The following is a 26,964-nucleotide window of genomic DNA, read 5'->3' as shown; positions in this document are numbered from 1 at the left end:
AGCGCCTGTAGAGCGCTGAGATTGGCGCCGGAGTTCCTGCTGCTCGCTTTCTGGGATCCCTACAGACCCTTCGCGTGCCTTCTATTGAAGAGCAGAAACTGACGGTTGTTTAAACCAATCTCAGTAACTTTCTTGGGGACTTGTCCAATCGGAAAATAGGCAGCTGTGTTCTTGGTATTTGAAAAGAGGCTATCCAATGAGGCGGAGTTTGAGAGGTTAGTGATTGATAATGCCACCAACGAGTAAAGATTACTATTTCTCTCGCCTCAGAAAAATCTTCATAATTCCGTCTCCTCCTGGATCTATATATAATAGCGTAATAATTTCTTATTTTTTTAAAATAAAATAATTTGGTTTTGAAACTCGGGATCTCAAAAGCGAAGACTGGGACTCCTCAGAGTCTCACGGTGGACAACTCGTGGCCCAATACAGAACAAAAGTTCCCTTTTATCAAAGAGGCGTCACCCCTGGGCAAGCCAAGCTGCTGCCCATTGGCCCCCTGGTCCCCATGAGCGACGTCCTCCCAACCCAATGGCTTCCTGCAGTGGAGGCGGGTCTCACATAGCGGGCCTATAGGAGTCTGCGTCGACTCAGCCAATAGGGTTACAGAAGGGGGCGTGGCGGGAGGTTTGAAACTCAGCTCCGGGAGTTGAGGCTTGAGCAGCAGTGCACCCAAAGGTGAATTTGGGGCCTGGTAAGTGTGATTTGAATAAATTAGAGGGCCCGGCAGACCCGGAATGAGCCGCCTAGTCAGCTGCGCCAGTTTTTGTCCCCGCAGAGGCTTCTGGCCTAGTGGCCAGGAGGTTCCTCAGCTAGTAACCGGGAAGATTGGGTGGTCTGGAGTACGAGGTCGGACATGTTCGCGGTGAGCACTGAGACCTGAGTAACTTCTCACAGGCATCCCCTCCTTGCCCCGGGCCGGGCCTTGCCCCACCCTGTTCTCCTGGTTGAGATGGGCTCAGCCAAGAGCGTCCCAGTCACTCCATCGCGGCCTCCGCCGCGCAACAAGCATCTGGCTCGAGTGGCGGACCCGCGTTCACCAAGTGCCGGCATCCTGCGCACTCCCATCCAGGTACTCTGGGCCAGGTGTGGGGTAAGCAGAGAAACTGTCCGAATTCTTGGGCCTCTGCCTAATCTGATTCTGAGAGAGCCCTCCGCTTCTCTACTTTGAAGCCTCATTTTCCACATTCTCAACTCAGTGGGTAGGGTAGGCTGAATGAAGGCCTTAGCAATTCCTACCTGGAACATCTGGCCTGAGGCTGGAGACTTAGGAGAGAAGAGTCAGGGCCCAGACTTTTCTAGACTTTGGTCCTGACAGGTGGAGAGCTCTCCACAGCCAAACCTACCAGCAGGGGACCAGCTGGAGGGTTCTAATCAGGCCCAGGGCTCAGATCCCCGCTCTCCTACCCTTGGCATTGCACGGACACCTATGAAGACCACCAGTGGAGGTAAGTGTTGGGCCCAGGGAATTCTGATAAGGCTGTCAGCTAGCAACCTTGGGTGGGGTCAATGAAGCTATCTTCTCAGGACTCCTCCTTAAAGGGACCTCTAACCTCTTATTTTGAACCCATCTCACTCTTCCTAACACTCTGCTCCCTCCCACCTCAATTTCCTTCTTCCCAATTCTTCACCCACTGGGACATGAATCCTAAGGCTTCTGTATGTTTTCCTCCTTGCTGAAGAATTTGTATTAGAGGGTCACTGTCTCACTTCACTTCTCCCCTCTAGAGCCCCCAAGTCCACTGGTGAAAGAGCTGAGTGAAGTATTTGAGACTGAAGGCCCCAAATCGAACCTTCCCCCAGAGACCGTTCTGCCCCTAGAGGCACCTTCATCTTCTGAATTGGACTTGCCTGTGGGCACCCAGTTTTCCCTTGAGGACAAGATGGCACCTGGGAGTCAGACTGAGCTCCCCTCTAAGCAGGTGTTTTCCGAGGAGGAAACAGGACAACCCTCAGAAACTCCTATGGCCAGCCAGAGCTCAGACAAGCCCCTGAGAGACCTCGAGACACCCAGATCTTCAGGTACAGAATCTAAAGGCAAGGTATAGGGAAGAGAATTGGGATCATGTTCTGGGATAATGTCCACAGATAGTTTAGGAAGAATAAACTGTAAACTCCTAATTTTGGCTCCTTGCTTTAACTCCTTACCCACTCTAGGTTCTAAACGCAGTAGACGAAAACCAAATGGCAAGGTACTAGGGAGATCTCCCCTCACCATCCTACAGGATGACAACTCCCCCGGGACTCTGGCACCACGGCAGGTAAAGGGAGAGAGGGTGAAAGCTAATACTAGGAAATCCAATGTAGAGGTTGGGAGGTCCTTTTACCTGATCATCCATCTCCTGAACAACCACCCTCCCTTGCACACTGCCTTTTGCAGGTTAAGCGACTTTCTCCCTTGAGTGAAAATGTTAGGGAACTAAAAGAAGGGACCATTCTGGGAACTGGACGCCTTCTGAGAACCGGAGGACGAACATGGGAGCAAGGCCAGGACCACGACAAGGAAAATCAGCACTTTGCCTTGGTGGAGAACTAGGCTGTGTGTGGTCCCAGCCCTAGGTTCACCAGGGGTTTAGTGATATTTCATGTCTCCTCACCCCTTTCCCTGGGAGACTGGAAAGGCTCATTTTCTTTGACCCTCTGAACTACCAGCTCGGGAACTGAGAGTTTTCTTGGGCTTTCTTTGTGTCTTATGTGTTTCTTGTATATTAAAGGAAGTGATTTTAAATGCTGGTGTTAAGTGTTATACCTAAACCTAGCACTGGGTCCTCTGTAGAAAGGCAGCCCAGTGAGCTTGTGTTCCCTGGCCTGAGTGCCCACACTTATACTCCCCTTAAATCTTGGTGTTCCCCAGGGCTCTGTCCTTGGCTCTTTCCTCTTGCTCTTCCTAGGTGTTCACTTCTAGAGATTAGCTACTACTTACTTATATTCTGGTAACTTCCAGGTCTCTCTATCTAACCCTGACCTTTATCTAGCTGCCCCGTAGGCTCTTAAAAGTCAGTTTGTCTAAAGTTAGATTTGTTCTATTCCCCCAAAGGCTATTTCTCAGCCTCTCTTCTTTATTTCTGTGAGTAGCAGCATTATCCACCCAGTTGCCCAAACCCAAACCTTGGCCATCATTTTGAATCCTTCCCTCTTAATATCCCATATCCTTGCACTTGGTCACTAAATCTTGGTGACTCTATATCTTTAATCTCTGCCCCCTCAGTCCTATTGTTCTAGCATGTCTTGCCATCTGCTTCCTACCTTTTTCCTTCCATTCCCTTGTCTCTCCCCTCCTTCCACTGTATTAACCCACACTGCTGCTAGGGCCATCTTTCTGAGAAGCGTAGCTGACCACGTTACTTCTCTGTTCAAAACTTCTATGGCTCCCCATTGCCCTTAGGATAAAGTCTAGACTCTAGCTTGGCATTCCAGGCCTTTTATAATCTGATTCTTTCTCAATGTAACTCTCCTGTACAAACACACAAGTACATACCATAGGCAGGCTATAGTGTACTTCTGCACACATGCTCCCCAGCCACCTGATGAATACCTTCTCTCTTGCCCCAGCTCGGGCCTTCCCCACAAGGCTTGGGCTTCTGCTTCTGCCCTACTTTCTGCCCACAAGCTGTCTGGTACCCAACATTTATCGCTACACCTGTAATACTTTATTACTTAAATGGGAACTGAATCTTTCTGGAAGAGAAGTAAGTGAAAGCCAACATCAGAGACAAACCAGGGTGCTATACTTTATTGCAGGTACTTTAGGAGAGAAGAAAGGGGTAGAAAAAAAGAGAAAGCATGAAGCAGGGGGCCAGGACCCTGTGCTGCCAGAGACAGTTATAAGACTGAGCACCCTGTGCCCTCCAGGTCTGGACAAAGGTTGTAGCTCCGGGGGAGGAATCCTAGGGCCTGGGGCCTCACACTGGAAGCCTGCCGGGCCTGCCAAGGGCTAGGGAGGGGCCAGTTGTCCTTGCTCATTATGGGAGAAGCTGTCATGGAGAGGGGAGGCCATGGGAGAAGATGGGGCAGTTCTCTGCCCCTGTGTCCCTGATACTGCCTCCCAAAGGCATACTCCCCATGTTCCCCACTGTCCTCAAAGGAGAAAGCTTGGTGGGAATAGCAGCTAGGGTATAGAAGAGAAATCCTTAAAGGAACCTTAAAGAAATTGGGCAGGGGAGGGGACAGCTGAGTGTCTTCATGGCCTTTTACCTCCCCTCCTCCAGCCTCCTCAGTTCCAGATTTTGAGGAAGCTGTCCCAGGAACCAGTGGCCACCGCCATCCCATCAGCTGTAACCCCCAGGCAGCTGACCCTGTTGTCGTGGCCAGAGAGGATACCTGAGGGAAAGAGAGAGGAGATAGCCTTCCTCTCCATGCTGATTTGGCAGGGAGCGTGTGTGCATGTGCAGGAATCCTAGGTTAGGATGAACTGGGACTCTTCAGCCCCTGTGGAGACTGGAAGACTGAAAGAGGATTAGCCCTAAGCGGTGGGGTTTCTCTTGAAGCCAATCTTTCTGTCAAGAACCTGGGGTGGCCGGGGTAGGGGAGGGCGGGGAGGGGTAGGGAAAAGTTGCAAGCGTCAGTGTGTTATGTGAAAAGCAGGGGGCACCTTAATGGGTGCTGGAAAATGAGGAAAGTAACCCTTTCATGTTGTTCCTTTGTTTATAAACGAAGAGACTATGGAGTCAGTCAGTGGCCCAGTGCATGGCCCAGAGAAATGACTTGCCCAAGGGCACACAGAAAGTAAGCCACAGAATTAGGATTTGGATCCTGATTCTCTAGCCAGTGTTATTTTCATTCAGCACCTGGCTTCTAAGAGAAGAAACCACATTGATTCAACTTCAGACCAGGCTGGTCCTAGATAAGCCCCTAGGTTGGGTCGGGGCCCTCAGGTCATTCTAGATCTTGATTCTGCTCATTGCACAGTCCCCTGAGGCTGCCCCTTCCTTCAGCCGATGCCCCTGAAACCCAGACCTGACTGAACATTCAAGGCCTTCAGGCCTGGGGATAACCTGAAGGAGCCCCTTAGGTGGGGAGCAGCTATGACATTGGGTGGGAAAGGGCCCCTTAGAGCAACTTTGTCTTTGAGAGATGGGAACCAAGAGGGACCTGATTCCAAGTGTAGAGCTCAGAGTTATCCAGTAATTAGGGAACAGCAATAGAGGGGCTGGTCCTTACCCACGCGCTCGCCCTTCATGGAATCCCAGACATTGCAGTTGAAGTCATCGTAGCCTGCGAAGAGCAGGCGGCCACTAAGGGAGAAGGCCACAGATGTGATACCACAGATAATGCTCTCGTGGGAGTAGGCAGTCAGCTCCTGGTCTGCCCGCAGGTCAAATAGGCGGCAGGAGGCGTCGTCCGAGCCTGTGCAGATGGCCTCTCCGTTGGGGAAGAACTGAGGGCATAGGTGGCAAGAGGGTCAGGACTCAGACCTGGGCAGCCCCTGCCTCTCCTGTCCTCCCCCTGGCTCTTGCCCTGGTAGCTCCAGGGCAAGCCACTTCCCTCAGCCTCCCTGCCTGTCCCTTCCCTGACCGCAGCATTGTTCTTCACGGCTGACGTTTACCATGCACCAGCTGCAAGCCAGTGGCTCCCCAACACCCTTCACTTGCTCCTCATGACAGCCCTGCAGGCAGGCATTATTCCCACAAGGCTGAGGGAGGGCAGGCAGCTTGCCCAGAGTCACATGGCTAGAAGGGCGGAGGTTGTCCCAGACTCTTCCAACTACAGTCGGCTGGATCAGAATGTGTAGGAGCAGGGCCAAGTACAAATGTATAACCTGAATCTCATCATGAGGAAATGTCAGATCAACTCAAATAGAGGGAAAGTCTGCAGAAAATTGGTTTGTACTCTTCAAAAATGTCAATGTTATGAAAGACAAAGAAAGGTAGAAAAATAGTTTCAGTTTACAGGAAACCAAGAAGATGTGGCAAGAAAATGCAATACATGTTCCCAGCAGAAAGAAAAAAAAACCAAAAAACCACTGCTGTTAGGACATTTTTGAGATAATTGGTGAGATGTGAAAATAGACTGTAGACTATAGTGTCGTGTCATCGTTAAATTTCCTAATTTTAAGAATTATATCATAGCTATGTAAGAATGGCCTTGTTTTTAGGAAATACACACTGAAATATTAAAGAGTAAAGGGGCCTGATGTCCACAACTTAACTCTCAAAAGACCCAAGGAAAAAAATAACACCAAAATGTATCTATATCTACATCTTGGTGTATGTATTTCTCTGTCCATCCTTCCCTCCCTCTACAGAGAAAGAGTAATAAAGCAAATGTGGTAAAACGTTAGCCCGAATACGTAGATGGGAGTAGGAGTGGGAATAGGCACTCTGTTACTTTTGCAACTTTTCTGTCAGGTGAAATTATTTCAAAGTGAAAAGTTAAAAAGAAAGGTGTAGGGAGCTCTGGGAGGGAGTGAAGGACGTGTGTGTTGGGGGGCAACAAGGCTGTCCCGGGAGTCAGAGCACAGAGGGGGCTCACGCAGATGGCATTGATGTCCGACTCATGGCCAGTGAAAGTCTGCCGGCAGGTCCCTTCCCGCACGTCCCAGAGCTTGGCGCTGGCATCACAGGCCCCCGAAATGAAGAGTTTGAAGTCAGGAGACACAGCCAGGCTCATGCAGTCCCCCGTGTGTCCCACAAACACAGTCTTCTGCTGCCCGGTCTCAATATCCCACAGAGCACTGCCAGGAGAAGGTGAGACTGTCACAGAGAAAGGCCAGGACAGAACTGCCTCCCAAGCCCAGAACTCACAGCATTCTGTCCTCACCACGTGGTGTCTCCTGAGCTGGTTACAATGTTGTTGTCGTCCAGAAAGCGGCAGCAGGAGAGATAACCTGGGGGTGGTTAGGACAGTGCCCTGGTTGTAGAGCCACAACTGGCCATGCTGGGGGCTTCCTTGGACCCCTTGGGACAGAATGGGGAGAGGGTCTCTTACTCACCTGTGTGAGCAGAGAGCTCCCGGCTGACCTTGACATTGCCCTCACGGGACTTGAGGCTGTAGATGGAGCACATGTTGTCTAGCCCCCCACATGCTACGAAGTTCCCTGATGGGGCATAGGCACAAGTCATGACCCAGGAGGAGCGCAGCGGAATGGCGTGCACCTGCAGGAGGGTGGGGTGGGCAGAGACAGGACCTGGGCTGAGCTCCCGGGTGGGGATGGTAGACATAAAGCCTCCCAAGGAAGGACATGGTGATAGAGGGGCAGGAGGCAGGCCTGGTACCTTGTTGGTGGTGTAGGTGTCCCACACAATCAGCTTTCCATCTTGCGAGGCACTTACCAGCAACCTGGGGAGAGGGTACCCCATGTCACCCAAACGCCTCCTTCCTCCCTCCCCCTCCCCTCTGGGCACCTCTCAAGCCTCACTTGGAGTCAGTGGCCCAATGCATGGCATAGATCTTGGCCAGGTGTCCCCTTAACGTCCGCCGTGTCCGCATCTGGACTCGTCCCACGACCTCTAGGCCAGACACCAGCTGCAGAAAAGGGGGCATTAAAAATCAGGTGAGCAGGGTATGTGCCCAGATGTCAGTGTTACAGCCACCAATCTGTACAAGTTTCTGTTTCATACCAGGCTCCAGGTCAGGCCCCCAGCCTTAGAGAAATAAGTTCCTGCCCTAGAGTGGCTCAGGGTTGATGTGGGAGGGAGCTACATGTATGTCCGGTGGCATGTTATTAAGTGTTTAACAACCGCCTCTCCAGTGTGGGATGGGGGAGGACGAAGGGAGGCGGGAGGGTGATTTCTATCCTGTAATTCTCCCACCTTGACCAATTTCAAGTTACCAGTGTGAAGTCACTGAAACATGACTTAGGAAGAGATGCACACATTCGACCATTCCAAACCACTAGGAACCTGCCCCCACACCATTGCAGCCTGACCAGGTCTTTAACTTGGTACCCAAAGTATCACCATGACCTTGAACTGCACCTCCTGAAATTTATGGTCCTATGCCCCTTAAACTCTATCCAGCTTCTAGACTTAGGCTGAGGCTCCAGGGCCAATAGATTTGACTTGCCATTTACCTGCTCTGTTATCTTGGGCAAGTTACTTAACCTCTCTGAGCCTGTTCTCTAATCTATAAAATTTTTATAGCACCTACCTTATGGGGTTGTCATGAAAATAAAATGAAATCATTTAAACAACTTAGCCTGGTGTCTGGCTCATGGTAAGTGTTCAGGATATTTAATCCCATCTAAGATGCTACAGACTCTAAGAAGCACCTTTCTTTTATGTATCACTGAGAAAAAAATTCTAATTTTCATTGTAAGGCATCATCCAGTATTGGATGCAGCTTGATTACAGAAATGTCAAAATGTGAAAAAATGTGCAGCTTAGAATTGACGAAGTACAGTGTTAGATAACTAGTAACTAGAGTCTACAACGCTTTGTGATTTCCAAAATACTTTCCCTCTCTTTATCTTCACCACCCTGGGAGGCAAGGGGATGTAACCAGTCTTGTTTTATGGACGAGGATAGGGACAGCGTCTTGTCCTTAGCCTCCAATATGATGCTTTCAATACAGTGCCTGGCCCAGAGCAGATCTCATTGTTTGTTGAATGAATTAATTAATATCATTCCTCATTCCAAGGACATGCTGTACTAAAGCTTGGGCTGGTCAGGGAGCTCCCATCCCTTCCCCTACCCACAAGCCGCCTCAGGGGGACAGGAGTCTCACCTCTGCCAGAGTAATGTCAGCACAGGCTTTCCTGGCATCCTGGGGAGGGGAAGCAGACATCAGGGGAGGAAAGGGCGGGGGTGGGGTGCGACACATGTGCCTCCGAGGTAGGTGGGCTTGGGGCTCTACTGTTTGGGGACATCTCAAATATAAGACCCAAGTTCAGGAAGTCTCTGGTAATTTCCAGGTCAGAAGTCTCTAAGGTGTCACTCAGGAATGAATTTAGCCTCCTTCCCCTTAGGCCACACTCCCTCATGTCCCCAGCTTCTTGTTTCCTGGGGTCCCCAATGAGAAGGTTCTGAAGTTACAGCAATCTGCTTCTTGAGCTGCTCCGCTTCCTGCCGCAGCTGTTCCATCTCCCCCATGGCTGACGAGTTGAGGGGTACCTCCGGCTCCTGTCAGGAACACGGGGTAGGTGTAGGGGGATCCCCACCAGACCATGTGTCTGTCCCTCACATCCCACACGAGACTCCTCATGAGGGCTGGAACCCACTCCAAGAAATAAGGAAACAACTGAGTGTCCTGCACCACCTCCCCCACCAGCCCCTCCAAGTTCGGATCCTGTGCTGCCAGCCCCAGCCCTGCCCGAGCCCTCCCTGCAGCCCCCAACTCCAGAGAGCGGAACCAGGCCCGCTCCCTCTTACTTGGGCTCTGACTGGACCTCTCCCAGGTTTCCAGCTCTGGTTCCCAGGCGTCTCCTCACTCCTTCAGCTGTGATGCCAGCCCGTCACCTGCCCTGGCTCTGCTGCCAGAGGAACTGGCCTGGCCTGGCCCCACTCTGGGCACTCGAAGGGGGGGCACTGACAGGGGAGGGGAGGGCCAACCAGGTCAGGCAAATGAAATCAGCTGGCAGGGGTGGGGGAAGAGGACAGGGAGAGAGGTGTGTGGCTTCCAGAGAGACTTGGGCCCAGCATGGGGGAGGGGAAGGAGCAGGACTGTGGGGCCATAGAGGAGCAGCCCCCCACCCACAGGCAGCTCTGGAGGGAGGAGGGGTGGAAGGGGTGCTTCCCTGGTCTGTCTCTTTGCAGGCAGAGAGAGGAGCATCAGGCCCCATGGGATTAGAGCAAAGCTGTGAGGATTAAGGGTTAGGGTTTGGGAGGGTGCAAAAGAGCAGTAGTCACCATAGCTCCAGCAGCCCCCTCAGGCCCTGGCCCCCACCAATGGTGATGATCTTGGCAGTCAGGGCCTACCTAGCAACCAGTCCAAGAGCCAGAATACAAGGGCGAGAGATGGCCCATTTGTCATTACCCCAAACTGTGTCCCTTAGCTCAGGGTGGTGGGGGAAGAGGGTTCTGGTGAATATAGGGAGGGTGCAGGCAGGAGCTGAGATTAGAAGGGACTGATCTGGATAATCCTTCTTCCCAACAAACCCTAACCAGCTGCCCCAGGGTCTGATCCTGGGGGGCAGGGGGAGGTACAAGGGATTCAGAGAGAAGGATGGACAGGCCTGCCCCTAGTCTGGGTAGAGAAAGGATTGCAAGTAGAGGGCAACCCCATCCCGTGCTCCCACCTGGGGTTTGGCCCACTCCTTGTCCCCATGACTCACGGGGTCCTGCTGGGGCTGTGAAGGCAGGAGCCAGAAGGATCAGGCTGCCCTAAGTCTTGGCCAAGCTCAGAGGGAAGACAGGGCTTAGAGTTGGAGGCCCAAGGAGCAGCTGTCAGGGGTTTGGGTTCATTTGCATGAGGGGAGCAGGTGGCAGAGATTTCCCTGACAAATCACAGGCTTAAATGGCCCTGCCTCAGGGAGGCCCAAAGACACCTGTCTCCTCCCAGGCCAGCTATAACCACTCCCACCTTCAACGGCCACGGCCACGGAGACAGAACACACTTGACTGGCCCTGGCTGAGGGACCTTCATGTTCTTTATTGACAGGCTGGGAGGGGGCTGGGAGCGTTATTCCCTCTCTTCATATGAAGCAGTCAGCCCCATCTCCTGCCATTTCTTTCTAGGGAGGCATTGTGTCTTCTGCCTGTCCTAGGGTAGGAGGTCCATCAACTGGGGCCAGGCCTGGCTCCCCAGACCTGGTGAGCTCTAGGCTGGTCTGTGCAGTGTCCTCTGAGTTCAGTACTAGACAGTCCTTGTGATCCCCAAGATTGTGGGGGTACAGGGACAGAGAGCTCACTGTTCTGCTCCTGTCACATGGGAGCTTCTTGTGGGTCCTGGCATCAAGGCAGCCCTTCACAAGTCAGTGGCCACATCCCCAAGGAGCTGGCTCAGGCCTTCATAGCTCCTCTCGGACCCGAGGAGGCTTCCCAGACTTGTCCTGGACTCGCTGAAGCCGGCGGCTAGGGGGCTCTGGAGAAGGGTCTCTGCTGGGCTGTTTTTCCTTTTCTTCCTCTTCTTCTTCTTCTTCCTCCTCCTCCTCCTCCTCTGGCTCCTGCAGCAGCTCTTTGGCTTCTGTCCACTCCTGGGAGGTGGGAAGAGAGTCTGACCCAATACCCTCCATTCGCCCTGCCCCAACGACCCTCCCTGAGTCATCTCAGTCCTTGTCCCTCACCTGTCAGCCTGCCCACGCTTCACACACCAGGAGAGATATCCCCTCTTATGCCTGCTCCTCCTCACCTGTTCCCTGTGCTCAGGTGCCCACGTGTGCCACAGCGCCAGGGCACAGCGCCGGCCCCGCGTCACAGCCCACACACCATGGGGATTCTCCCCACCAGAGCTGAAGGCCACGAGGCGTCCACAGCGAGGACGAACCTGAGCCTGGAGGATGAGGACAGGTTCAGCTTCAGAAATAGGCCTTCAGAGAACTTGGCCCTGACTACTAGCGCAGGATGGAGCAGGGAGCACCGAAAGGTCAGCTCTCTTGCCCATCACATCCCACTCCTTAATTGAGGGTCTATCTTGGGACAAATGGAAAATCGGCCTCCACTTGGGGAGCACAAATGCCAGACTGAGGCTAGAGGAGTTGGAGCCAAAGGGAGAAGGGGCCTCCATTAAAGGGTCTCCCGTTGGTTCCGTCACCCCCACCCCCAGTGCCCTGACTTTTCCTGTGCAATCCTTTGAACTGTGTATGAAGCAATCTGTGGGAATGAGTGTAGGACCAGACTCTGGGGACTGGGGATAAGGATCTTAGGGACATTTTCCACCCCAAGCAGGGCTTGGATTATAGGTAGCTGGTACTGGTGAGCAGAGAAGGAGGAAGTTAGGTGAGACAGAGTAATACATGATGAGAAATCACTGCTCCTCTCCTTCTACCCAATTCTAGCCCCTAGTTTCTATCTGGAACTAAGGTCTGGAGGGGCCACTTCAGGACCTCCTGGAGGACATAATCAACCTCTGCTAGGAGAACCCCTGAACACAGACAAGTGGTGGAGAGGGCAGGAAAGGAAAGAGTTAAGGTGGCCCCAGCCATTTCCCTGCATTTGCCTCTGGGAACCTTCTGTTTTGAATCCTGAGCCCACAGCCTGGCTCCCTGTCCCATCACCCACCCTCCACCCCACTTACCCTGACGGTGAGGGCATTGGGCTCTGTGAAGAACAGGTCCCCACCCTGGAAGTCATCGTTGAGGTAGAGGAGTCCACTAGGGGAGGAAAACAAGAGGCAGTGAGATCTCGATCCAGGCCCACTTGCCTGACCCTGGAGGGGCTACCCACCTGTAGTCTCGATAGGTATAGGCTGGGGGCTCCCGCCAACACTCTCCAGTGTCAGGGTCCAGGATGCAGTTGTCAGCATGCACCGGGTGGCTCAGGTCCATGCGCTGCTCTTGCTCCCCTAGGAAGCAAAGGGGTGTGGTGAATGCTTCTATGCCTCCATGACCATCCACCACCATCCACGCTCACCCTACAGCTCTGGGGTCACAGCTGGGCAGAGAGGCCAGGCCCCAACCTGGGCAGGGGAGTCAGAGTCTTTCAGGAGTGAAGAAGAACCCGCACACCTTGAGGATGCTGAGGGTGTGCAGGGGCCCGAGGTTGGGGAGGAGCAGTGGGGGTCCTGGCAGTTACCTTCGATGGCACTTCGGCACACCAGGTGGGTGAAGGAGAGATGCAGGGGCCTTTCTGGGGAGAAGTAGGCCTGAGTCAAGGTCCGCACACGCTCGCTCACCTCCAGAAGCAGCTTAGCACCCTGAGTGCCCACAGCCCCAGCCCGGGCCAGCTGGAGACAGTGGAAGGAAGGGCAAGAAAGGAGGGAGGCAATGGAGGGGTGGGTTTGGAGTCTTTCAGCAGCCTGCCCTGTCCATCGGCACCAACTGCTCCTTCCATTGGCTCCACGACAAGAACTCAGGCCCTGAGGTCTCGGAATAGCCCCTCTTCAACACTGGGCAGAGGACTCAAAGACTCTCAGAAGAGCCCCTCCACAGCAGAAGCCCAGGCCCTGGTGCCCAGCCTCCTGCATACCCTCTTCTCCAGCTCTGGGCATCAGACCAGGGCATGGGGGTTTCTTCCCTCACCTGTGCAGCCTTGAGCACCGTGAGCCCCTCGAAGCGTTCATGGGGGGTGTGAGGGGAGCGGCGGCCTCGATAGCCAGACCTGGATCCAGCCTCAGCTGCATCCTGAATAGGGAGGGAGGTGACTCTGGAGTCACTGTCCTTCGGTCTCAGACTACATCCCACCTCACTGCCCACAGGGCTAAACCTATCCTTCTCTAGAAGAAGCTGGAAGCTCCCAGAGTTCTCTGGTGGTTCCTTTTCCTCAGCTGCTGCCCTTCCCCAGAGAATGACTATCTTCATGTCTGTATTGTCACTATCTGGTCAAGATCTGGAATCCCGCTCACCGAAGGATCTGTGCATAGACCTCTAGAGAGCATCAGAGTGAAGAAGGGGCCTGTGAGAGGGTAAGGACAGCAGGGAAAGGGGGACAGGAAGGGCTTGATTATTCATCCCTGATGAGCCAAGAATAGAGGAATCTCTCTGGAAACAGGATCCCAGCTGGAAGTTCAGCAGTCAGGCCAGGTCCAGCCAAGCTCTCTCTCTCTCTCTCTCTCTCTCTGACATCTTTACTCTTGACATGCTCTTGGACAACATGAGAACCCTTGATGCAATGTACCACTTACACAGCCACCTACATGACTGTCATCACCTGGGGTCTCCTAGTATTTGGATATCCCTTTCCTGACTACTGTTCTTCTGCCTGCGTTGAAACTCAGTTAAAGTACCACTACCTAGTTACTCCATATATAAACCTCATCTTTGAGAGACCACCTTGTCATTCAAGCCTAACTTTATATTCTTGTATTCATTCATTCAACAAATTTGTACTGAGTACCTACTATGTGCCAGGCACTATTCTAGGCTCTGGGGAGACAACTGTGATCATGAAAAGGTCCTTGCTCTCATGGGGTTTATATTTTCAGAAAATAAACAAAAACAAACAAACAAACCAGATCAATTCAAATAAGTGTTACAAAGAAAATGAAAACAGGGCTATCACCTTGAGAATGCCCAGGCAGGGGCTGGAGGACAGCTAATTGATGAGATGACATTTAATTTGAAACCAGATGATATAAAGAAGTCACTTGAATATCTGAGGGAAAAATGTTCCAGGCGGCAGAAACAGCACGTATAGAGATCATGAGGCCAGAACGAGTTTAGTGTGATCAAGGAACAGAAAGGTCTGACTTGGGAGTTATCCTTGATGCTATTCTTTCATCATCTTCCACAGAGATTTAGTCCTTAACTTCTCTACCTTTGATTTTCTAAATATTTCTCATCTGTCCCCGTTCTCCGTTCTGTTGAAATGAGGACCTGACCCCGGGCAGTGGCACTCTTGCATCGCCCCGGGGTCTCCTCCTTGGCCTTCCTCTCCCGCCGCATTCTCTACACTGCCACTAGAGGGATCTACCAATTCCACAAGACGGTGGTGACTCCAGACTCTGCACTTGGAGGTTGCACAGGAACACGGAAGCCAACCCCTCCTTAAATCCTTCAATAAGCTGTCCGTCATCTACAAATAAAGTTCCAACTCCTTGGTGGGGTGCAGAAGGCCCTTCACCATCTCTCCTGTGCCTCCACCTCTGGGTGTCTCCCCTATAACATCTCTGAATAACACACAGCCTGATGATAACAGTGACAGCTAATACTGAGCACTTTCTATACTCTTCTAAGACCTTTACCATGTACTAACTCATTTAATCCTTACAACGACCCTATGAAGAAACCACTGTTCTGGCTCCATTTTATAGATGAGAAAATTAGATTCATAGATGTTAAAATACATTGCCCAAGGTCACGCAGGTAGTCACTGCGGGGGCTGGCCCATGCCCTTCACCCCTGTGTTCCACTGCAGTTTCCAGAATACACATTGTTCTTCTCCCTCACAGCCTGACTCTCTTCCCATTCTCTGCCTGGTTAACTCATCCTTAAGATGGATCTCAAATGCCACCCCCTAACCCAAGCCTTCTATGACCTTGCATTTCGGTACTTCTATTTGGAAGAGTATGAGGTAGGTACTTCTTTTAGCAAACTTAGGGCAGCGGCTCTAATTATGCGTCTCCACATATGATTCCTTCTCTCTACAGGGAGCTCCCGAATGCAGGGTTCACCTACCTCTCCCTGGAACCTAGAAGCTTTGCATACAGAGCAGGTACTCAAAGAGTGTGTGTTGAAGGAACACTAGCCTAGAATGAGGACTGAAGCTTCAAAAATGTCAGACTCATTGTGGTGAATATGGCTCATTCGACCCTAAGTAGGAGGGGATGCAACGGGTGGAAAAAGAGGCCTGTGTATCCAGCGAGCCGTCAGCCAGGCCACAACATTCCAAGGAATCTACACCTGCAGACTCACACTTTTTTATGCTTTTATGTTTTTTGTTTTGTTTTGTTCTTCCTATCAATTTCTAGCAAAATTTCTTTGTACAGAATGTCCACCCCATGCCCTCTAAGTTGAGAGAAAAATTAACTTGTCCACAGAAGTGAGGCAGTGGCAGGCCCAGTCCCCACTGGAGAATCAAAGGGGGCAGAACATGGGGCAAGCCAAGAGCAAGGAAGCAGGCAGCCGCGCCTGAGGGCTCCTCACTAGCCAACTATGCCACCTACTCACGGGTCTTCTACCTTGGCCAGCTGCAGCAGCACCCCACACTCAGCTGGGGTGAGCAGACCATCCAACACTGCTCGCTCAGACCCATTCAGCTGTCTTGCATCCTGGGTCAGGGTTACTCCCTCTAGGAGAAGGACATCTGTAGGGGAAGGGACAAGTCAGAGGGAGTTGAGGGTCCCCTGAAGGTAAGTCCCGCAGTAGCCCCAGCTGGCAGGCCTCGGCTGGCAGGTCCCAGATCCTCCAGGCTCCTGCCTTCTACTCTCCCAGGAACTTACCTTTCCAATAAGTCAAGGGCTTCTGCTGCGGAGGCTCATGGTCCCAAGACCGCTGCTCTTGATCCTCTCTCAGGGGTGAGAGACATGCTCAGTGGATGCACAGACCAGTCCAGACCCATGTTCCCCAGACCCAGCCTCCCAGGACCCCTTCCATCACCCTCCAGCTCAGGCAGGCCCCTCCCGCCACAGGCATCACCTACCTGAGCTTTTCTCTAAGTGTCTCAGGGATGAAAGCTGCTGGGGTCCAGGGATCCTAGAACAGTCAAGAAAAGCGCCATCACCCACCAAGTCCAGCCCCGATCCCTGACATTAGACTCTGAACTACCACATTAAGGTTCTCCTGCTTCCAGAGAGCAAGGTGTGAAAAGCCCTGGGAACTGGGCCAAACTCTGTAATAATAAGAATAATAACAACAACAAAAAAACACTTACTATTTGCCAGGTGCTATTTTAAGAGCTTTATACATGGAAGTGGGATGGAGAGAAGTGGAGTTACTCACAGGATCCTTGAAGCTGGTCCCCAGGTGCTCCATGGCATAGTAGAGCTGTCTCTTCTCTCCAAGGGATCGAAAGACGAAGCGCCGAATGTCCTAAGGTGGGGTGGATAGCAGGGGGTGAGACAAGGAGAAGTTCAGTGGGGCACGGACGTTAAGGCTGGAGGAGAGGAGGGCAGCCCCAAGTTCTGGAGGACAGCCTGCATGCTTCTGAAACACTTCATCGTGCCTCTTTATTCAACTCAGCAGCTTCAAGGCATCTGGGCTCAAACTGGGGGAGAACTGTGTACATAGGGTGGGGGCAGGCAGGGATAAGGTTAAGAGAAGAGGGATGAGCTGGCGTTTGGACTCAGAAGTAGTGTCTGAAGTGGGGAGTGGGGATTGGAGACAAGTCAATACTGGACTTGGGGTGGCCTCTCGTGACTAGAGTGTTTAGGCAAAAATGGAGGGTGAGATCCAGGTTACTGCTCAGGTATACTTGTTTGACTTAGGGCTACCTCACAGGGTAAGAGTATGTGGGGTTACCTCTCTTGGCCCGAGGCCCGGTCTCGGCTCCCCAAGCTGAGTCTGGTACCGGTTAAGAGCTTCCTTGGCAGCCTCATCCTCCGGGTAGAAGAGCAGGACACTCAGGACATTTTCCATCGCCTGGGACAGATTCCCCACTGGAGACGGAACAACAGAGTAGGGTGGGGTATAGAGACTGAGAATAGCCTTGTTCCCTGGGCAGAGGCGGCAATGATAGGTCAGAACCAGACCGGGAAAAGGTAGTCTCCCAATGCCAATCAACTCCAAAGGCCCCATTCCCTGGCAGACATGCTTCTTCACTACTGCTTCTTTCCAAAGCTTACTCAAACATACCTGAGCTGAATGTGCAGAGTTCAAAGGGGAGGAAGAGAGGAGAGAATAAAGGAAGTTGAGAAGGAGCCCTGTGACCCATCTCCCGAACTTTCTACAATGGCGCCAAAGGAAAGCAAGATAAAGTCCTCCGGAAGCGATGGTCCCCATGGAGCCCTGACCAACTACAGGTCCAGAGACAGATGGGAGGGATGGAGAGACAGGGCTCAGGATACCATCAGAAACAAAACTTCACTTCCCTGTTTCCAACCCGACACCCCCAAGGGCTCACTCTTCCCCAACTGACCCTGAGCATGGGCCTCGTGCAGCCTCTTCAGCTGGTTGGGAAGGAAGTCAGGGACAGGGAACATGCGACCAGGCCGTGTGGCTGTGTCCCCCACACAGCGCTGCCGGCACTGCAGGACCCGAATCCAGTGCCCTGCGGAGGACACACTCAAGTCACTCAGCTTGTCATGTTCTTCCCCCTGGTACCAGGTACCCTTCACTCTCCCAGCATTTTACCTGCAATGGCCTCATAGAGGCCCCCCTTGCTCCCAGTTCCTTCCTCCTCTTCTTCCTCCCTTTGCTGCTCCTCAGGCCCCTCACAGTCAGCCCGGCAACTCTCTATCTGGGACAGGCTCTCCTGCAGGGCTTCCTCAAGCCTGGGCAGTGCCAGTCCTGTCTCCTGGCGCCCCAGTAGCTCTAGGCCAGAGTCATAGGCTGCCTATTGGAGAGGGGAGTGGTCAGTCACCTGAGATCCTGGGGGAGGGAGTGCCAAACAAGATCCAGAGGTAAAAAGAAGGGGAAGGGTGTTAGTCTCATTTGAGGCATGGAGTGCAGGTCTCACTTCACCCTGGGGAAGACAGGAGTGGGCCTCAGAATCGGAATGTTATAACAGGGGACTTTAGGTATCCTCAGGAAGAAAACCAAGTCCCAAGGAAGGACTCTCCATCCAGGGTCAGAGGACAGTTCCCAGATCTCCTGATGCCCAAGATACATAGGGCCACAGTCCAGGGAGGCCTGTGGATTCTGCTAGTAAACAGCTGGGGGTGGGTCAGGGATCCTGCTGAAGGTCTCACCCAGTATGGGGGCGTCTCCAGGTCCCGGAAGCTCTGTGGCTGAATCTTGGACATACGTCTGTACTTGGCTATATCCTCTCGCATCTGAAGGTGTGTGGGGTTTGCTACAAAGAAGGTGTGGGCTGCAGCTGCTGCTAGGTCCAACTTCTTCAGCTGAGAAGCAGGAAGGGGGGAGTCAGTGCCCTGAGGTGGGGGTGTCAGACTCTGCCCTTCGCCAGCCTTTCCCCTCTCCCCACCTCCCAAGAAGCACACACCTGGGTCTGCTTCAGAGCTTTCTGAGAGACTTGTCAGAACTGCCTACCTCTCAATCTCCCTAGACACCAGTATGTTGGGGCTCTCAGAAGTTTGGCAGCTAGGGCAAGGGGTCTGAAGACTTTGGAGTCGATAGGATACGAATAGAGAGGCCTCGGTTTGGGAGAGAAGGTGAAAGTGATGCCTAAGTGAGGTGGTAAACGGGGGAGACCTGAGTGACCAGCAAAACCCGCAGGTCTCTAGGACCCTGAGCTGAGGTGTGTGACCAGCAATCCCCCCACCCCCAGCCACGTAGACAACAGCTACTGTTCCAGTAGCTGCGCAGTGTCCACTGTCACCCCTCCTCTGTCACCCCCAGACACCCAGCCTGCCATGGCCCCCACTCCTTTGAGCCTCCTGGCTCCCTTCTGCCCCTCACTCACCCGGCCCCACCACATACTTCCGTCCAGTGGCGGGTTTCGCCCCCCTACCGCTCCGCTTCATCCCAAGGAAGAGGCGGCGCTCACTCACTGTAGTAAGACCGGCTAAGATTTCAGCCTCCCCCCGCCCCCCAGCTTCGGTCTACTTCTGCAGCTGTGACCCCTCCCCGCCCCCCATTCCAACTTTGCTCGCACTCTCCCTTAAGCTGTCTCTCTACGACTTCAGCGGATACTGGATGTGATTTTGTAAGGGTCTATCGAAAGGAGAGGGCCGTCGACCGCCCCCCACCGCCCCACCCGAGCCCTGGTGCTGGCATTCCTCCCCCTCCTGGGGAGCGAAAGTAGGACAGCGACGTGGATCGGGTCAGGACCCCGCAAACGGCCTGGGCGGCTGGCGCACCTGGTAGTAGGCCCTCTGCAGGTAGTTGTAGGGCTCCCGGCGGCGGAAAGCGTCCCGAAGCGATCTCCCCAAGCGAAACCGCGCGGCGCCGCCGGGGCCCAGCCTCTGCGCCGCGCACTGGCTCAAACACTCCGCGCGGCGCAGCGCGGCGCGGAGCAGCAGCCGCTCCCAGGCCCCGGGGGCTTGGCGGGGCGGGGACTCCGGCCCCGGGACGTCTAGGGGCGCGGCAGGGAGCGCGGCCCCCAGCTCCGCCGCACAGCGCGCCCCGCAGTCCCGCCGCACGCGGCCCAGCTCCGCCTGGCTCCGCAGCGCCTCCCGCAGCAGTGCCACCGCCGGCGCCCAGGCCCCTGCCGCGTAGGCGCGCAGTCCATCGGCGTATAGCAAATCCGGGGCCTGTGGGGGCGCACCAGGGGACACAGCGGCCAAGCCAGGGGGCTCGGGGGTGCCGGGGGGAGGCAGCAGCAACAGGAGCAGCAGCAAGCGGAGGAGCCGGAGCATGGTGCCAGAGCCGCCGGAGGCTGCCGAAGGGAAATGCGGGAGCAGAGAGGAGAGAGGAAAGGGGGCAGGGATAGGGAGGGGAAAGGAAGGAGAGAAGGAAAGGAGGGGGAGAGGATGGGAGAAGGAATGAATGAGCAGGGCCAAAGAGAGCCGATGGGGCCGAGACCCAACCCTGGGAGCGGCCAGTATACGAAAGAAGTCGGAAGGAACCTGGCAGAAAGTGGAGAAAGCGGTCTTTAAGACGAGTGGTGCAGTGTGGGACGAGAACTGAACAAGAAGCAGACCATTGAGAGAGGAAGGCAAAGGACTGAACTGGAGCAGGCCTGGTGCTTCGGGAGACAGCGCCATGAATCTCCTAGGACCCTAGACTCCAGCTCTTGAGGCCCGTGGGGTGGGAGTCACTGCTGCCACTGTGTTCCCTTGCACTCTTGGGGCCAGGACAAGGAGTGTGGATGCCTCCCCCATCCCCCACCCCCACATACACACTTGGAAAAAGAGCTTTAGAATGCAGCATGTAGGAGAGCAAACTCCAGGCCTGTGACACCAAGTCAGGCCCAAACCTTTTCCTGCCCAGAAAGTGGGCCCTAACATGGATCGGGGGAAGGAGGGGAGCTGCGGCAATGGGGATAGAGTAACACTCTAAAACCAAGTTCACAAATCTGAACAAAGACCCTTTACACCCCAAACCAGCAAACTCAAGTAACTCTACATGCATCCCAGCACAAGATGCTTTTTTAAGCCCTTCTGCATATTTGCCTTTCTCCATGGGTATTTCTGTGTCTCTGTCCACTGTCCTGCTCTATTTTGTTCTTTATGAACTCTTGCACCCCCCAACCTCTGACCATATCCTTTGGCACCATAGTATACTAGACACAGAGGTTTCCATGGTAACACTTCAAACTTTAATACATTTTACTAGGGGTGATAGAAGGTGAGTAGGGCATCTTGTCACTAGGATGGGAGACAGCAGGGGCTCCAGGGGCTCCAGGGGCTCCAGGAACCCAGATCCAGCGTCCAGCTCCCCACGATCTGGAGGCAGCTGCCCTAGGCTCAGGGCCAGAATGAGAAGTTATGCACCCAGGAACCCTCCTCTGAGTTCAGCAGGCCCACTTGGGTTCACAGGGTCAGCTGGGGGAAGATGGGGTTACCTGGGCCCCAGGATCCTCCCCAAGCTCTTGCGCTCCCCTCACTTCCTGTCAGGGAGCAGCGTCTCCCTGCACTTAGCCCCAAAGGAAGTCCAATGGCTCTGCTATCAGGGGACCCAAGGGAGAGCCGGCGGGGTGAGAGGCCTAATGGCCTGGGCCGGCGAGGAGAGGGCCCTGGTGAGGCAGTTGGAGAAGGCAGAGGTGTCTCATCAATGAAGGTGGTGATCTCCTCCCGGAAGAAGCCAGGACCCCTTGGGGGCCCCCCACCTGACCCCAGAATCCCACCCTCCAGGAACTGGCGAAGGCTGGCTAGCCCTCCACCTTCAGCCTCCTCATCATCCTCATCATCCTCCAGTCTTTGTCTTTGTCCCAGGTACTCAGGAGGGCCTCCCAGGGCCCGGCTCTGGGCTGGGAGGACCCGGATGTCATCAGAGGATGACCACTTGTGCAGGAAGGAGCCAGGCGCCCGAGGAGTGGAGAAGATGTTGGTCTCATCATGGGACAGACGGCGAGACAGAGGGACCTGAGAAGAGGAGCAAGTAGACTCAGAGGTGCTTCAGGGACAAAGGGAGTAGAGGCAGGGACCAAATTGGGGATTCTGCAAGATGGCTCCAACCCCTTAAACTTCTGCAAAACATCCTCTGATGGGCAAACTTGGTTCGGAGAGGTCTGAAGGGGAGCCTCTCTTATCACGCCTTTCTTTCCTCTACCCCGTATGTGCCCTGCAGGCCAGGGTTAGGGAATGGGGGTGGGGGTGGGATGGATAACAAAGACTGGAGAAAAGTAGCGAAGGGACACCCAGAATAGGAGGTGTATTCCCTACTCCCATACCTGTAAGTAGTGAACCCTCTCAAGAGGGGGAAAGAGCATGTGCCTCCCAGGCAGCAGCTTCACCTGGGTGGGGTCCCCTGGTCCTGTGGCCCCATTAGCATCAAATCGAACTTTGCACACTCGGCCATCTGCATAGTCATCACAGCCCCCGTCTAGGAGAGAAAAGGGGCAGAGCGGTTAGAGGTTAGAGGTAAGGAATGCCCACCCCTCCCTGCCCCCTTTAAAATTTCCTGCCCTTCATATAAGTTCCCCAGAGAGTCCTTTTGTTCCCATTAGTCCGTAAGCTCCAGGAGGAAAGTAAGAGTGCCTAGTGTCTATTGCGTTCAATGCTGAATCCCTAGTGCCTCATTACATGTAGTCCTCCTCCCCAAGAGCTGTCCCTACAGCTGGGGTCTCTCTTAGGAAGCTTAGCCTCCCCTTAGTTCCACAGCCTTCCTTTATGGTTATGTTAGGATTCTGAACTGTTTCTCGGGCATTCTGCCCGACAAAGGCAGAACTGGGTAGTGTAGGCTTCCAGAGGGGAACCGACGCCCTGTGGAGGTAGCCCTCAGTGCAGAAGGAAGCGGTGAGGGTGCGGTCGTGGTGTATGATTAGGGAAAGGGGAGCCTGGAGTCAGCCCACGGGAGGCGCAGGTTCTGTCCAGCAGGGGGCACTCCAGGGCAGCCCGTCCCGCGCTGAGAAGGGCTGGTAGAAAGGGGCAGAGAAGGGATCCGATGCCCTGGAAAGCAAAAGCCCGGTCCCTCTTCTGACCGTCGTCGCCATCCTCCTCGGACATGATAGCCACGCACTGCTCCCACACCGTGCGCACGTCGGCGCGGTAGCGCTCGCAGGACCAGATGAAGGAGGGCAGCAGCAGCGTCTGTGCCATGGAGCACCACAGCACAGCCAGCACCATCCACGGGGGAGCCGAGTCCGATTTAAGGGAGAAGAAGCTCACCACCTGGTGGGAGGATGGGGAATGGCGCCGGGTCAGGGCTCAGAGCCCAGGGGGCCCACTTGACCCCAGATCCGGTAACAAAGTGCAGCTGGAGGGCAAGAAGTCAGGAAGGGATGGCCCGGATCACATCGGATCATGACAGAGGCACAGTTGGAGGTGGACAGGGGAGGAACAGAGAGGAAGGGATTGACTCGGAGGAAGGACAGGGGAGAGTACTGGAGCAAAGCCCTGGGGTCCAGAGAGAGAGGAGCAGAGGTGATACAGTAAACCTGAAGATAGAGAGAAGTTCAGGAATAGGGACTAGGTGGGGATGCAAAAAGCTGGGGTGGTGGAGTGAGCTTTGGGCTTCCACCCAAGAGTGATCAGAGACCTTGTGGTATCCAGAGGGAATTAGGGAATGAAGAGTGGAGCTCACTCAGCCGCTGGATGATAGGTCTAGGGGACTGAATAGTGGAGCCTCAGGATAGATGATGAAACTGGAGGACAGGTAGTGAGACTGAAGCACGAATGAGAGAACTGAGTGGCGGGAACTGGAAAACAGAGGATGGAGCTGGGGGTAAAGGGAGCTAGAAGATGGATAATAGAAATGAGAGTTCACAAATGAAGTGGGAATGGATAGAAGAGAGGAAGATGGATGATGGAGCTGCTATATGGCTGATGGAGTTGGAAGTCAGGTGATGGTGCTGGGGCCTGGCTTGGGGAGAACAGGAGGGGGGACCCCAATCTCACCAAGATGGGCACCCCTGTGAGTGAGTCATAGAGAAAGACGATGGCGCTGACCAAGTTGGTGACCTGCAGGGATGTCTTGGCCGACTCGGAGCCATCCAGCGAGGACCGCCGCTTCCCTCGGGCATCTTCCACTACAATGGCTGGCACCTCAAAGGCTGGCCGGGTACCCAAACCCCCTGGCCCACTTCCCTTAGTCCCACCTCCACCCCCTGCTCTCCGGGCCTGCCGAGCCCTCCGGGGTCGGGCCCACAGCGTCTGGTAGAAGGTGATGGCTACACAGACCAACCCCATGACAATGCCCCCGAGCAGCAAGAGGCTGAAGCAGACGCCAAAGCCGAGGCCAATCTTGGAGACTATGAACTGGCAGCCCCGGGCATAGTAGCGCTCGCCGTTGTTGTGCCAGCCAATGGAGGGCAGTGTGGAGAGGATGAAGCTGACCATCCAGATGCCCATGACAGCATGCAGCGCCTGCTTCTTGGCGTTGCTGAGACGGTAGTTGACGGGCCAACGCACCATCCACATGCGATGGTAGGAGAGTGAGGCGACTGTGAAGCAGGTGGCCAGGGCCAGTGTGTAGTAGGTGGACACAAAGACCTTGCAGATACTCTCATTCCAGTCATAGTCGGAGGAAGCCTGGCGCCGGAGCTGCACCACAGCAAAGGTGGTGAGGGGCACAGCTGCCATGAGTATGTGTGTGCCCGCCAGGAAGCAGAGCAGCAACTCCAGTGGCTTGTGCTTCTGCTGCTTAGCGGAGATGCTGAGGATGATCCAGGCATTGGCCAGAAGGGCCAGGAGCCCACAGGCCAGCCAGGACAACGCGTTTGAGCGCAGGGAGGCCTCTTCTGCCCCTGCCCCACCTCGAGCCATCCTATCCTCAGCCCCCCACCCCCCCTTGAACTCCTGGGGGTGGGGGCTAGGTCTCACCCAGGAGTCCCACTCACACACACCCTCATGATGCCCACAGTCCTTGCCCTGTAGTGAGGCAGGCCGCCCCTAGGCCCACCTTACTGCTCAGCATTGCATGACTGACCCAGCTAAGGTCAGGTGTGGAGGGCAGGGGAGGAGACTGGGTGTCAGCAGAAGTGGTCCTCAGCCTCCATATTGGATGGGGCCCTTCTTGAAGTACCCCTGTAGTTGATGGGGGAGGCAAGCTGGCTGCTTTCCCAACTATGAGGCTGTCTGGGGAGCTCTGGCCCCCATGCCAGGACTTGCAGGTCTCTTCTTCCTCTGGTTCTTGACCAGTCGGGGATCTTCTGGAAGGCTCAAGGTGTGTGGGGATGAGGCTCAGCCACCTGGACAAACTGCAAGGGAGAGATGAGATGTGGAAGGGGGAGGGTAAAGATAGGGCCTACATTGGTCTCCAACGGGATTCTTGTGCCCCGCTTCTCTTGAAACTTTAGAAATGATTACTAGGGGTCATGGAGTCATTCAGAATATTCTCCTACCTTAAACTAGATGCCTGCTCAAATACCCCACACAAACAAAAGCCCTGTTTTCCAGACCTCCAGGAAAGAAGGTATTCTGACCTCCTGCCTCTCATCCCTCTTCAGCCTTTTCTCTTCCCTCCCGCATTCTCAGGTTCCTTCTCATATCCCCTACTGAGTACTATTCAACCCTATCTTCATGCCCCTGAATCTCTCTTCAGAGCTACTGATAGCAGACGCATGACTTGTTTCTTCTTGAGGGTTCAGGGTAAACTGGGAAATGGTATTACAGACCCTCTCCAACCTCCCAGGCTCCTGGGCCCGTGGTTTCCCCATTCCATGATTGTCCTCCAGCTCACCAGGGATCTGGGAAGATGGGCGAAAGGAGGCTGGGACTGAGGGAGGGCTAGGGAACCCAAAAGCAGGGAAACCATTGACATCAGAGGCATCCAGAAATGGAAAGAGGAGGAACTAGGAGGAAGGAGGAGAGCTGCAGCAGAAGAGAAATAACGAGGGGGCCAAGTGATAGTATCTGAAAATAGAAGGTAAAGCCCAGAGACCCTTGAAGAGGAGGCTTTGGAGGGAGGAGGATTGAAGGGAGGGAGGGAGGGAGGGAGCGAGCGGGGAATAGGAAGGTTGAAAAGAAAAGCTAAATTGTTCAATAAGCTGCTGACTCCCACTGGTAGACCTCGAGTCTTTCCTCCCCTGCCTCAGCCTCAGTTTCCCTCTGATGGGGGTGAGATAGTCCTGAATTTCCTCACTCGCAGTTTCAGGAAGCCCTGGGGAGGGGGCTAAGAGGAAATCAGGTGTAACCCTGAACAGAGGGGAGGCAGGAAGGATGGGTATAATGGCTTTGGGGTAAATGGGAGTAAAAATAGGGCAAGCGGTGGGAGGGTCTATTTCCTGTGGAAGAACCTCAGACCCTTGCCCTACTCAAGAGGTCTTAGTCCACCCCCCACCTTTGTCTTCTTTCCGAAGCCCAGTACACCCTAGTTGCCATGGCAATGGCCAGCCAGAGGGAGGTGGAGGGAATTGGTCCGGAGCGCCTCCCCCACTTCCCTCCCCAACAGCCTCGGACCCCTTCCCACTCACCCTCACCCAGGCCCAGCGGGTGGGCTCGGGAAGAAAGAGATGGGGAGTCAGAGAGGGAGAGAGGCAGGAAGGATGTGAAGGACAGAGAGAAGGAGGTGAAGGGCAGAGAAAGATCAGAGGAAGGTGGGAGGGGGGAATCTGGGGACTCCAGGGCGGACAGGGGTCCCCCGCACTTAGGGGTGAAGGGGTAAGGTCAAGTAGCTCCTCCCTCCTGCCGCCCACCAGGTTCTCCAGGCAGAAACAGCAGGTGGCTGGGGAGGAGGGGCTGTTCGGAGGGGGAGAGGAGGCAGCTGGGGGAAGAGAGGAGGGGACCGCGGAGGACCGGGCAGGGGTCGGCTTACCTCTCGTTGAGCCCAGCACTGCCTTGGAGACCGCACTCCCGACGTGGCTCGCCCGGCTCCCGCGGCCCGCCAGCTCCAGCTCCGCCTCCCTCCTCTCTTCCTCCCCCTCCCCCACTCCGGGCCTCCCTCCCTCGCCTCTGTCCTAGACTCCCCGCTCAGCCCGCCGCGCAATCCGTCTTTGCCCCCCAGGGCTCCCCCAGCCCCTGTCTGCCTGAGTCGTCCAGCCCGCGAGCCCTGGGTCAGGGGCCGAAGGAAGGCTTTTCGGGAGGGAAGGGGGACGAGTGTAGGGCGGGTAACTGGACGGTGCTGACTTGCAGAAGGAGGGGCGAGGAAGGCGCCGAGAGGGAGGGACGAGGAGGATGGAGGGGAACCGGCTTCATTGGTGAAATGGTTCGTGTCCTACCCCCACCCCATGCCTTTTTCAACACGAACACAGGCTCCAAGAGGCAGCTGGTGGTTCGGGGATTGAGGAGCTAGCTGTTCTGGGAGGGGGAAGCGTGTGTCACAGTGTGTCACTGTGTGTATCTGTGTGAGGGCTGTGCCTAGGGCGTAGCTGGGAGGGGCATTTGCTGGAGGTT

General features: G+C 54.6%; 4 protein-coding genes across 10 annotated transcripts; 1 reads left to right on the top strand and 3 right to left on the bottom strand.

The window, feature by feature from the left end:
* The first annotated feature begins 18 nt into the window (after positions 1-18).
* On the top strand, positions 19-2,728 carry CDCA3 (cell division cycle associated 3). 3 transcript variants are annotated; one of them, XM_039874207.1, is made up of 6 exons: positions 19-215; positions 898-1,072; positions 1,319-1,448; positions 1,729-2,037; positions 2,158-2,261; positions 2,381-2,728. In XM_039874207.1, exons 2-6 carry the CDS (start codon positions 953-955, stop codon positions 2,534-2,536), a joined length of 819 nt encoding a protein of 272 aa, XP_039730141.1. In that variant the 5' UTR covers positions 19-215; positions 898-952; the 3' UTR covers positions 2,537-2,728. The 3 variants fall into 3 exon arrangements, with proteins under 3 accessions (XP_039730141.1, XP_039730140.1, XP_039730143.1); XM_039874206.1 differs by lacking the exon at positions 19-215 and adding an exon at positions 545-694; XM_039874209.1 differs by lacking the exon at positions 19-215 and adding an exon at positions 546-694 and having other exon boundaries at positions 1,729-2,022.
* Positions 2,729-3,716: 988 nt separating this feature from the next.
* Positions 3,717-10,369, bottom strand: GNB3 (G protein subunit beta 3). 2 transcript variants are annotated; one of them, XM_039874201.1, is made up of 11 exons: positions 10,211-10,369; positions 9,309-9,464; positions 8,973-9,059; positions 8,665-8,703; positions 7,358-7,464; positions 7,215-7,278; positions 6,932-7,094; positions 6,760-6,826; positions 6,472-6,673; positions 5,161-5,377; positions 3,717-4,320 (listed from the first exon to the last, which is right to left on the bottom strand). In XM_039874201.1, exons 3-11 carry the CDS (start codon positions 9,027-9,029, stop codon positions 4,214-4,216), a joined length of 1,023 nt encoding a protein of 340 aa, XP_039730135.1. In that variant the 5' UTR covers positions 9,030-9,059; positions 9,309-9,464; positions 10,211-10,369; the 3' UTR covers positions 3,717-4,213. The 2 variants fall into 2 exon arrangements, 1 of the variants encoding a protein (XP_039730135.1); XR_005655257.1 differs by lacking the exon at positions 3,717-4,320 and having other exon boundaries at positions 5,235-5,377; positions 5,546-6,673.
* A 138-nt stretch (positions 10,370-10,507) lies between these two features.
* On the bottom strand, positions 10,508-20,062 carry P3H3 (prolyl 3-hydroxylase 3). 2 transcript variants are annotated; one of them, XM_039874194.1, is made up of 15 exons: positions 19,390-20,062; positions 18,319-18,471; positions 17,762-17,963; positions 17,547-17,678; positions 16,931-17,067; positions 16,412-16,501; positions 16,113-16,165; positions 15,913-15,980; positions 15,652-15,776; positions 13,055-13,156; positions 12,609-12,759; positions 12,261-12,378; positions 12,112-12,187; positions 11,162-11,367; positions 10,508-11,091 (listed from the first exon to the last, which is right to left on the bottom strand). In XM_039874194.1, exons 1-15 carry the CDS (start codon positions 19,885-19,887, stop codon positions 10,950-10,952), a joined length of 2,253 nt encoding a protein of 750 aa, XP_039730128.1. In that variant the 5' UTR covers positions 19,888-20,062; the 3' UTR covers positions 10,508-10,949. The 2 variants fall into 2 exon arrangements, with proteins under 2 accessions (XP_039730128.1, XP_039730129.1); XM_039874195.1 differs by having other exon boundaries at positions 10,508-11,071; positions 11,227-11,367; positions 19,390-19,984.
* Positions 20,063-20,766: 704 nt separating this feature from the next.
* On the bottom strand, positions 20,767-26,848 carry GPR162 (G protein-coupled receptor 162). Of its 3 annotated transcripts, XM_039874199.1 has the most exons (6): positions 26,387-26,841; positions 24,533-24,830; positions 23,530-24,174; positions 22,614-22,803; positions 21,864-22,015; positions 20,767-21,555 (listed from the first exon to the last, which is right to left on the bottom strand). In XM_039874199.1, the coding sequence occupies exons 2-6, from the start codon at positions 24,545-24,547 to the stop codon at positions 21,004-21,006; spliced, it is 1,554 nt and encodes a 517-aa protein (XP_039730133.1). In that variant the 5' UTR covers positions 24,548-24,830; positions 26,387-26,841; the 3' UTR covers positions 20,767-21,003. The 3 variants fall into 3 exon arrangements, with proteins under 3 accessions (XP_039730133.1, XP_039730132.1, XP_039730131.1); XM_039874198.1 differs by having other exon boundaries at positions 21,927-22,015; positions 23,530-24,830; positions 26,387-26,848; XM_039874197.1 differs by having other exon boundaries at positions 23,530-24,830.
* Between the last annotated feature and the right edge of the window lie 116 nt (positions 26,849-26,964).

Source organism: Pteropus medius, unplaced genomic scaffold (assembly GCF_902729225.1).
Source record: "Pteropus medius unplaced genomic scaffold, Ma_sr-lr_union100, whole genome shotgun sequence".
NCBI lineage: Eukaryota > Metazoa > Chordata > Mammalia > Chiroptera > Pteropodidae > Pteropus > Pteropus medius.
This window is presented reverse-complemented; position numbering and strand designations above follow the sequence as displayed.